At 41.2% G+C, this 11,564-nt stretch overlaps 1 protein-coding gene across 1 annotated transcript in view; it reads left to right on the forward strand.

The window, feature by feature from the left end:
- The window catches only part of NUCKS1 (nuclear casein kinase and cyclin dependent kinase substrate 1), a 30,400-nt gene extending 28,404 nt beyond the window's left edge, over positions 1-1,996 (forward strand). Inside the window, exon 7 of the mRNA XM_064273299.1 lies at positions 870-1,996. Coding sequence (XP_064129369.1) covers positions 870-1,069 — 200 coding nt within the window. The 3' untranslated portion in view covers positions 1,070-1,996. The remainder of the gene's footprint in view (positions 1-869) is intronic.
- The last annotated feature ends 9,568 nt before the right edge of the window (positions 1,997-11,564 follow it).

Here is an 11,564-nt window from a genome sequence, read left to right on the forward strand (position 1 = left end):
TGAAATTTTGAAAAATACACAGACCTACATGAATGCATTTAAGGTCTATGTTCCGACCCTCAACCTGTCCCCTCTGCTATCAGAATGAAACCGCTCTGGACAACATGGGTTCATTTTCTCTGTGCCCTTGTGGTTTCTGCCAGATATTCTCCTCGTCAGAACTAACTTGTAATTAAATCACAAGGCTGGATTGTTTTTTGTGCATAGAGATTTATTCAGGCTAATCGAACCAGTAATTTTTAAACCTTTTCTTCATCACTTCTTACTCTTGGGAATGATAGAACTACGAAAAGTGATCATCAACAACTTGGATCAGAAAGGCTGTGTTTCACAAGGCACTGAGGTTGTTGTGGCTCCTGTAGCCTCCTGTTTCTCTATTACAAGCATTAAACCCGTTGTCATCGAGTCATTGCCAACTTGTGGCAACCCTGTGTGTGCCAGCGTGAAACTGTACTTATAGGGTTTTCAATGACTGATTTTTCAGAGGTAGAAGATCATTAGGCCTTTCTTCCAAGGAGTCTCTGGGTGAACTCGAGCCTTCAGCCTTTTGGTTAGCAGCCACGTGCGTTAACCGCTTAACTTGCATCACCAGGGACTCCCGTCACAAGGATTATTGCTGGTATAACATGACAGTTTTGGAAAAAGTGATTGAAAACCACTAGAGCATACTGCAACAATTTATCCTGACAGGTTTGGAATCTGAGAGAGATTTATAGGGGTATATGTGTACCTCGGTGCCCATCTTTGTTTTTAGTAAGTTGGAGTTTTGTCTTTATAGATTTTGTTCTTACAGGTTGTTTTATAGCTGATTTTTATTAAAAACAATTTTTTCTCTTCCGTTTCCCAATTTGGTATTTTTCTTCTTTCAGTGACACCAAGTCCAGTGAAAGGCAAAGGGAAAGTGGGTCGTCCCACAGCTTCAAAAGCATCAAAGGAAAAGACTCCTTCCCCCAAAGAGGACGACGATGAGCCTGAAAGCCCTCCAGAAAAGAAAACGTCTGCCAGCCCTCCACCTGAAAAGTCTGGGGACGAAGGATCTGAGGATGAAGCCCAGTCTGGGGAGGATTAAAAGTGATGATGGTCTGGGGAGAGATTTTATTAAAAAAAAAAAAAGAGAGAGAAAGAAAAAAAGAACCTACTTAAGATAAACATGGTTTTGGCTATGGCTTGACTCGTGGGCTTTGAATGCTTTTTTCCATTTGTTGAAAATAACATTTTCCCTTCTTCTTCTTTTTTTTTTTAAGAAAACCATTGTATGTTTAAGTTGCCTTTTTGTATGTTGGTCCTCTCTTTGCCACCCTCCCCTACCCCCAATCCCCAATGAAAGCCATGTCAAATTAATCACTGGATTGACTGCTTCATCTTTTTATTTTAGTGGACAGTATACCACAGCTGTAAAGCAGTAAGATTTGAGATGAACACTATAAAAATCTTGCTTTTTGCTAAATGATAGCAAGTTGAACAGTAATCAAAAAGTGTAGAGGAATTTTAGTTAAAAATGATTGCTTCTTTCCCTACCTGCACTTTTTAAAAAAATCAGTTGTCTCTAATATGAGCTTTTATTATCTGTATACATGAGTATCGAATAGACGTCTTTAAAGAAAATCATGACTTTAAACTTCCACTGATGAGGCAGGTAGGAGGTCAAGATAAATTCTGACTTATTGCTAAAAGTATTCATATTTTTTATCTTGGCGGTGGGAGGGTATGGGGAATGGGGTTACCTGACCTTGTTTGAGGGCGTGGATTTTTTGTTTTGTTTTTCATTTTATCTCAAAGAGACTCAGAGCCAGTGATCCTTTATCCTGCGACAGTCTTTAAGAAGTTAAAAAAAAAAAAAAAAAGGCAGGGGCCACCAAAACTGAAATCACTCTTGATTTCAGATCTCATTCTCTAATGGTTCATGTTTTTAAAATATATGTGTATCTATTGTTTCTTGGGTAAAATTTTACCAAGGATTCCACCCCTCAAAAAAAAAAAAACCCTAGAATTTAAATGGCAAGACCAATCTATATATCACACTGAATTTCTTCTCCAGTTGACAATGTTGTCTAGGTTTTAAGCAAATAAAGTACCAGTCAATGTGAAACTCAGTCACAAAGAGTTGAGCTTTTTTCTTTATGAGAACAGAGAGTTGATACTCTCATGCCATAGATGTACTTTCAGATCCCATGACCCATGCTGGTTTGGAGGACAATGTTTTCCTTGCCATACCCTGTCTTTCCATTTCTCTGTAGGAACGTGCTGTAGAACGTATCTCAGCTTCCTGCTACTACATAGGGACACCACTGCCCTCTCCACCCCAGTGTCTGCCAGGTCTGTTGTAAGACACTAGTGTTCCCATCTCTAGTCTTTATTTTCCTCACGCCCTTCCCTGGCCGGGAGTATGATAACACCACCCTCACACCAGGCCCTTTGCTCTTGTCCTTTTACCTGGCTCCCCTGGCTACTGCTCACGCTGCTTCAAGCGAGTGTTGGGGCTCTGCAGGCCTGGAGGAACCATGTGTTCCAGAACCCGACATGGAGGTCTTAGGAAAGCAGTCGTGAGATAGATCTGTAGGTTTGAAATTGTGAAATGAAACCGCTGTCTCTTTGCTGCCTTTTTATCTGGCTTCGCTTCCTTAGTGTCCTGCTTTTGCAGTTTTCTTTCTGTCTCAGACAACATGGCTTTCTTGCAGGTGTTCCTAAGGCAAGAGGCTATGCAAAGAGCATTTTTACTCTGATGTTTTTAAAACACCCAGCGGCTGAGAGTCATTTCACCATTGCACTATGTGTGTTAAGAATGAGTTTGGAGTTTTCAGCACAAGGCCAAAAATGCAAGACTTGAACATAAGCAGGGGTTGGATTGTTATCTCTCATGATGGATAAATTTATTGTGGTGAACTTTATAATGAGGGTGTTAAAAATGATTTGCTTTAGTGGGTTTGTTCAATTATCCATTTTTAACAGAAGGTTTGTGTTCATTTAGTAGAAGACCCATCAGTGTTTCCACCATGTGCCTGTGTTTTTAGGGCTTTATAACTTAAGTCTTATATTCCTAGAAAATTTGGGCTTTTCTTGGATTATGTTTCTTGAAGTTGTCTTTTAAAACTTCAACCTGGGATACTTTGTGTAACACACGTTCTCTTCAGTGTGTTCATCTATACTAACATCTCTGATGTGACACACACATCCTTTAGAGGTAATCGTGTCTTGATCATGTCTTCTAGGTTAGTTGTGTGCATTCTGTTGGGTTTTTTTTGTATGGGGTCCCTTTTTTAAAAAAAAAAAATCATTAGATTGAAAATGTATTATGTATTTCTCATAGACTGGACAAAAGGATCTGTGTCCCCAAGTGGGGCAGGCTCTGAATGACTTTTGTTTCCCCTACTTTTTATTGATGGTTTAAAGCACTCTAGTCTCCCCTGAAACCATTGCATGCAGATAGGAGCACCGTAGTGGTGACTCAGCTGGAATAGGTGCTCAGCAGTCAGGCTTGATAGTGACGTTGGTGTGCGTTACAGACTAGCTGATAGGGACTGGCCTTTAGCGCCCTCCGTGGCTAAACCTTTTTCTTTCTAGTGTGCCTATGGTGAAACGGCTATAGCATTCACTGTCTTATTTTGCAGTGCTCAGGAAACGGGACACGGACTTCGAAGGTGCTTGTTTGTGTTATCCAAATTCTCTGTGTTAGCTCTGTTAGGTTTACCTCTCTAACAGATCCATCAGCTATGCTGACTGACACTACATTCAGTTCTAAGACACCCCTGCCCAGATTCCCTCAGCGTGCTGGAACGGGTGGCTCCCATCTTACTAAATGTATCTGTACCTTGCTGCTCCGTTAGCCCTCCCCACCTCAGATTGGAGTCGGTGTGGGCCCAAGGGATAGTAAATTTTAATTTTAGAAATGTAGATTGTCCTGCCTTCTAAAACATCCCCCCTTTCATAGCTTCACTCCATATTGATCCCATACAGGAAAACTGGTGGGTGTTTCCTCCTTTAGGGAGGTGTGATGAGTGAAAATCTTTTAATAGTATAGTTGATTTCCCATGAAGGAGATTTGATACTGATTTTTCACAATAACTTTGATTTGCCTCAGTTGAGTACTTAATTTGGCTGGGTTTTGGTAGCATTTTCTTACAGACAACTAATCAGGAATGGGATTTGAGGTTATAATCCAGTAAGGATTTTTGATACTCTTGTTGACATGGTCAGCTGAACTGAACTTGAGACATATTTTTTTACGGTCCTATTTTTTCTGCGAGCATTCAAGTAACAAATGGATTTTAGAGTTTAAGATACGCCTAAGAGTGTTAGGAAGACAAGAGCAGAATTTCATACCAGGAGGGGCGGGGAGAGGTTGTGTGGCCTTGGCTGCTGTTCTGGAGAAGGAGCGTAGGTAGCTTTGAACCATTCCTTCTGAGCCTGCATCCCCGTAGACGTGCTGAGAAGGAAGAGCTGTCACCGTAGGAGTTTGGAAACAGAAGAAACCTAGGCTCTGGTCTTCATGACATTCAGACAGAGATACTTAGACTGAGTAATAGACATTTTCTGCTGAGAGGTAGGGAAAATACAGCAAGCCGGTTGCTCTTGAGGTGTTGAAAATTGTCCTATTCTCTGTGGATGAAGCTGGGTTTACTTGAAAACAGGGAGTTAATTTATTGTTTGACTCTTGGGACGCCAAGCTATCTATACCAGGTTTCAATTTGCAACCCGTTTCTGTTTGTTTTGGAATAAATTTGGTAGAACGTGATTCCTTTTGAATCCCAAATCCGGAAGTTAACACTTCTCTTTGTTTTCAAAGCCAGATTCACAAAATTCACGGCGGTGCTGTGTGTTAACCACTATTGGGAAAAGTCCCATAAAGCTGCCTGTTGCCATGCCAACGGAATGATTGAACCGGTGACACCTGTTTGAGCGTGCTTTGTGTGGCTGGTGGAATGCCACCACTGTGCATACACTTTGTACATCAGGGGTAAAAGGGAGGGTTTTCTAGATTCAGGGGGGAGGGGGAGGTTGGGATTTTTTTTGTTTTTTCCTTTTTTTTTTTTTTTTTGTTGGGGTAGGGTTATAGTACTCAGCTTATGCCCTAAATAACATATATAAAACCCCCTGAAGTATTGTGTGTATGTGTGTGTGTGTGTGTGTGTGTATGTATATGTCTGGCAATTAAAACTTTGTCTTTTGGAAATTAGTGAATTCTTTTTTTTCCTCCAGAAGTATTTGTTACAAAATTTGTAAATAAGAGCTCTACTTAGTTTGTTTACCATGAACATGTTGTGGCAAACCTTCTTACACCTAACTCCCATAAGATACAAGGAGAGACGTTTACGACTTGCAAGGTTAAGCAGCAGCCAAGTTCTCAGTCATTGTTTGCCTTGAGAATTCACATTTCAGACTTCAATTTGCCAGTTCTAAAACTCCCAGTTGTCTTTGATTTTCCTTTTAAGCTTTTACGTTCTGAGCAGGAAGGGTAAAAGGACCTGCTCACGTGTACTAATGGTCCCTGCGGCATCCCTGTCTTCACACTGCAATGTTGCTAGGTAACGCCATCGGATACCAGAGGGTTGGGCATTCTTGCAATACCTTAACAGTGCTGGAGTCTGCAGCATGGTACTAAGGAAGTTAAAGTTTGAATGTAACCACTTTATTTAAAAGTCTTTTTGTTTTTTGTTTTTAATTTAAATGAAATGGGGTTGAAGTGAACATGATTTTGTTGACCATGTTCGTGAATTATAGATGCAACATGCATTGGTAAAAGTGTGTGACGGTCCTTTGTGATACTTAATTTTCACATATCCCAGTCTCTGTACGTACCAGCATAGACAAAAGAAAATACAAACTCCTGCATTGCTTTGATTGAAGGGTTTCCAGGACTGCGTGTCTGCTCTTGAGCTCTGTTTTAAGTATGTGTATCCTTTGCTTGTATTTTGTATTAAAAAAAATAAGAAAAAGAACCCTTTACTGTTGAGCATGTTGGCATTGTCCCTTTATTTTTTTTCTCTTTTTGGGACATACGAAGCAAGTTATTCTTTTTCTGTATCTTTTTTCTTTTGTAAACTTTTTTTTGTTTTGTTTAAAAATGGCTTTATAAAAGGGCTTTTATAACCCAGCTGTGTGCTCTGTGTACTTTTTATGTGATTTAAGCAAATGCATTGACGGGTGGGGGAGCAGCCCATTCACTAATCAGTCCTTTAGAACAGTGACCGTCACTGTTGCTGGTCACAAGAACAGCATATCTTAGAAGTCAACAGGAGTGATTAATGCTTATGTCAGAGCGTGGAATCAAGAGGTAGTGAATTCACTGATGTTTTTATTAGCGGAGCAGTGGACTGCATGATGAAGATCCCTAATTAGCGGTTTTTAGATCCCTAATTAGCATTTTCCTACCTGCATATCCAAGGTTATAAAGCATTGTGGAGGACAGGGTTCATTTTATGAATTATATATAATAAAGGATAATGTTTACAGTTACGGAGCATGGAAATTGGCAATTTCATATCCCATCGGGACTTCACTAAACTACCTTGCTGTTTAGAATGAAATATTACTTCTTAGATGGAGAACCTGGCATAGATCCCTCTTGAGAACTGTGCTGATTTGTGGCCACTAGGACTTTTTGTCAGCCCTTCTCCGTGTTTACATACTTTGCTTATCCGTGAAACATTGTAATTGAAATGCAAACTTGGCTTTGAAATTAAATGCTTTATTTCCTGCTGTTAGCCCTCAGTTACTAGCTAACTTTGCACTTGTTTTCTTAATAGCTTGTCCCAGATCAAAGTTTACTTTGGAAGAATGTTCGTGTTTCTCATCATCTGTAGGTGTTTTTTGATTAACATACTAAGTTTTCTGTTTCAGTACAGTACTGAAAATTCTAAAAATTCTGGTTTAAAGAAATTCAATAAACATCAAATGGATGAACATCCGATAGACAGAGATGGGGTTTGGTAAATACCTTTGGAGCTACCTCCACTCCTCTCCATGAACGGTGAGTATACGATTTAACACTAGTTGTACACACTTCACAGTTTATAAAGAGCCTTTATTTACGTATTACTTCGTTCAGTTTTTCCAACAGCTGAGATTGGCAAGGTGTTCATTGTTGCTCCAACTTTGTAGAAAAGTAAGTAGGATTTAATTGGACATGGCTGTGGGGCAGTTCTACTCTCCCACAGGGTTGCTGTGAGTTGGAATTGACGGCAACAGGTTTGGGGTTTTTTTGGTTTAGTGTGGTACAAGGAGAATTTGAATCAGGTCACTAGTTCTGTGTGCTTTAAGTTAAATCACTGCTGCTAGTTGTAATGCAGCTGCCGTTACTGTATGGATAATGAACGTCCTTCCTGGCATGACCCTTGGGACGTTTCCCTGTTCTTTAGCAGCTCCGAGTAACAGCAATGCTCGAACCAGTCCAACGAGTTACATCCAAGATTTAATGAAAAAATTCTGAAGCTTTTCAATGATATACAAAAGTGCCTCAGGAAATCATTCAACTTGCTTGAAAATCCCTATCCCCCCTAGATACAAAGTTTCCAGTTTTTAAAAAGCTTTATTTTCTGATAATGCCTTGAGAAAGATCACCTTGACTACGTAGCAGTTTTCTTCTGCCAGTAGAGGGCAGTGTTTGTCCTCCCTGTTCTCGGTGGTAGGCTTGCTCTCCTCTCCTTTTGTTCAGGTACTGCTCTCTGGGCTCTGTCCTGTGTGAAGACACCCTGCTGCCTACTTTGTTCTGTGATTGGTGTGCCCGCTTAACATCCTAGTACATCAGCAGTCTTATCTGGATTTTAAATACTGATTGAACACATCTGTCCTTGTGTCATTCCGTTTTTTACAGTTTGGGGATGAATAACATCCCAAAATGAAAGCGTATGTGGAGATTTCAAAGTGCAGCTGTGAACTGTTGGCCCTGTTTTCAAACAGGTGTTAAACCGCCCTCCAGCTCAAAAACCTGTGTCTTGCACAAGCAGCACTGATTTGGTCACACGCAGGAAATTCCGAGACTTGTTTTCAAGGTGATTAGGGTACCTGGTGTTCCTTTCTCTTGATGGCATGCTTCTCTTTCCCTCCATTAGCTTAGCAGAATGGACAGGTACCCATCTGGGCATGCCTCAGCTGGGCCACCACCAGGAGAAGTCAGCACTACGCATGGGTGTGCCCCCTATTTCAATAGTAAAGTCCTGGACAAATATTGTGAAATAAATGCTGTGTTCATTCCGGAGGCAGGGAATGAGAGGCTGCAGGCAGAGTTTCCATCCTGCTTATGCAAATAATTGCTTAAAAATATGATAACAAAATGTTAGAGGTAATAGTTTGCCCTGATTTGGCTTGAAGCTAAATCCCAGATAGGATTTGTTTAGAAATCTAACTGTAAGAAACCTAGATGAAGGAGGAGTATACATGTATATTACTGTTCCTAATAACATTGTAGTTTTAAGTAGAGGGGTGGGTGTGCACACACACACACCCAGCTAGTAACAGCATTTTGAAACCTGAATGCTGTAGCGCTTTTATTAGAATGTATAAGGCCGCCTTGGCTGATGTGGAATGTAATTTGTCTAATAGTTAGACATTTTCCATCGTGGGGCAGAACATGAATGTGTAGTTTAGGGGCTCTCCTGCCTGCAAGATTAGAGGGGTTGGGTTAGGTAAGGCTCTCAGGAGGTAGAAAGTCATTGATCCTAGAAAAATGGTGGCCTAAGTTTTAGGATAACTGCCAGTCTGGTAACCCTCGTTGACTGGTTTTGTGGTTTAAGAAGTGATTCTCATCTAAAATGAACTGAACCTGTAGTGGTAGAACTGACAGGAAGTAGACTGAAGCAATGGTCTTTACCAAAAAATGTGTAGAAACAGTGACATACACTGGATCCTCACCTTGTGGCTGTAAATTGCTTCTCTTGCAGGTCACTAATTCAGCCGAAGGGAATAAAATACTAAGCATTGTTTTAAAATACAGTTTTATTTTTAAAATAATTAAGAGTGATGATGTAGCAAATCTCTTTTATAAGACACAAAATGTCATTAAGAGTCAAGGGAGACTCAGTTGGCTTTCTGCTTAGATGCTGGAGCGTCACTTGGGCCTTCAGTAGCCTGACTTCCTATCTAATGCAGGCCGCGTCTCAGTTACAAACTCCGGGCTGCCCTCAGTTTGTCCTTCCCCCTGCCTCTGACCCAGTTTACCACTCTCTCTCTTCCTTCTTTTGTTTTTGTGAATGAACAGTTGGTTTCCATTGCATTAGTATTTTTGAGGGAAATAACGTTGTTTTTACATGAACCAGGTAGCCCTGGAGGTGGGTGAGAAACCAGCTTTCCTGTAGAAAGCCGCACAGTTGGCCCGAGTACAAAATAAATAGCATTTTCTAGTAAACGTGGAACAATGCAGAGCTTAGATCCCAAAGCTCTATTGTAGGGAACTGCTGGTATAACTTCAGGTATAGGGATACACACAGTGTCTAGTTAAAGAGGGTGATGGTTGTCCTAGACCTTGCACAGTGGACCAGTCTTGAGCCAAAAGCAAGGCAGTTCTTTTCTTCTGTCCTGCCTCCCCTCATTCTCCTCCCACGATCTCTAGTGAACCAATGAGGCCTGATATTTGGCTCATAGACCACTCATTCTCTTCTGGAAGTCAACTCCACTGAGCAGTGACTGAGGAGATTGAAGTCTAGCTAGAGACACGTTAATAATGCCAGACCAGGGGAATAGGAGTTCTCAGAACATGTGTTCACCTCTGAATTAGCCAGCGATATTTATAGACAATTAGAAGTATGAGAACTGTATTCCAAACCAAAAATTGGGACCTGTGATATAATGAAGAGTTTTTGTCTTCTTCTAAGATATCATTTAAATCTCTGAATATTGACATTTCTGGGGTAGCTTATGGTTTAAAGAAATAAAGCAAGAAATATTTAAAAATGTGTTACTCCAGGGAATTTATCTGAATGGTGTAAGAAGGCGTTCAGAGTTGAGAGCCATTCACTAGAGCTTGAGCAGTCCTTGGCTTTTCTCAAACTCCCAATCACGTTTCCTCACCTGGCCACCTGCTTTGGAGAGAGAGGCTTTGTAGCTGGTTGCCGACAAAGTCAAGAGATCTTTTTATAGGATGATCTTGGACAAGTCATCTACCACCTCCCCGCTCCCGGCCTGCTTTTCCTTTTCATACAATGGGGTTAATAAGGGATCGATTCTCCTCTACCTCAAAGGGACATTGCGAAAGTGAGTGAGGCTGTATGCACCCAACACCCAACGCCTGAGAAACAGGCCTCCTCTGCACTTGAGTGGCTGTTGGCTTTGTAGATCAACCGGCCTGGAACAAAAGCAGCCACGTACCTCCAAGCAAAGGCACTGCACGGCGAAATCCTCACTCCTCACACCTGAAATCCTTTTAGCTTTGTTGTCTCTGACTTACAAAATGAGTTATTTATTAGTAAGAACACTCTTGCAAAAAGATAAACTTTAACCAGCCCACAATATAGAGTGGTTTAAAGGGGACGGGGAAGGGGGGGTGACAGTAACTCCCAAGTCACCTGTACTATTAAAAGTTCTGGGGTTTGTTTTTTTTTTTTTTTTCTTAATGAAAGTATGCAGAACTGTTGGTTGGAGTTTGACTGTTTCTTCAGCTTCTCATAAGAAAAAGCATTGACCCAGCGGTCACCAACTGTATTCTTAGTTGTTGGGTGCCGTTGAGCTGATTTGCAACTCAGAGCGATCCCATGCAGGGTAGGACTGCTCCAAAGGGTTTTCTAGACTGTAATCCTTACAGAAGCAGATTGCCAGGTCTTTCTCCCACCCACATAGCCACGGGGTGGGTTCCAACCGCCAACCTTTTGGTTAGCAGCTGAGTACTTCTAGGGCATGTATTTCAAGTGAGTGAGCGCTCCTTTGGACTGGAATGATGATCGGAAATACTTGTTAGGAACATTCTTTTGGTATGTAAAATCACCCATATTTTTGTGTCCTTGGTATTTCAAGTTTAATATCAGAAAGGAAACCACAAAACTACCTGTTGGCACTATTATCAGGGACAGAACAAGGGGCCCAGCTGGAGGTCCTGTGTTCCCACCCTCCAGGAGGGTGTTTCAGGGAGAGGGAGGACTAGCATGAGACCCTTTTATAGATGAATAGCATTTTGGCCACTGGACCTGGGGACAAGCTGCAAGATGGGCTCTCCCTGCCACCCCCTACAAATTTTCTTTAACCTTCAGGGAAGAAAGACCCAATTTCAACAGATAGCGAGGAGGCCTTTAAAAAAAAAGCTTGATTTATGTAAGTTGAGTAACGGTCAGAGTGTATAGATACTGACATTTTGGTCAGGAGCCTGTTATCTTGTGATACTCTCTTCCTTGAGATTTTTAATAACATCATTTGTGCTTCTTGGAGAGATAAGATAGCTCCGTGAAGTCGAAAGTCCCTCTTGTCATGTTATCTTGCTCAAAGAGATAGAGCTGGGTGTCTTGGCCTTAGTAAAATGTTCGCTTTTCTCAGCTCAGTATCACTGAGTCTCTATTAATGTTTATGACTCAGACTTCCCCCTTGTTAGGCACTTTGGACAAGTGTCAGCATTTAAGAGCATGAGAACTAGGTTTTTGTTCCCT

The sequence above is a fragment of the Loxodonta africana genome, chromosome 20, assembly GCF_030014295.1.
Source record: "Loxodonta africana isolate mLoxAfr1 chromosome 20, mLoxAfr1.hap2, whole genome shotgun sequence".
Taxonomy (NCBI): Eukaryota; Metazoa; Chordata; class Mammalia; order Proboscidea; family Elephantidae; genus Loxodonta; species Loxodonta africana.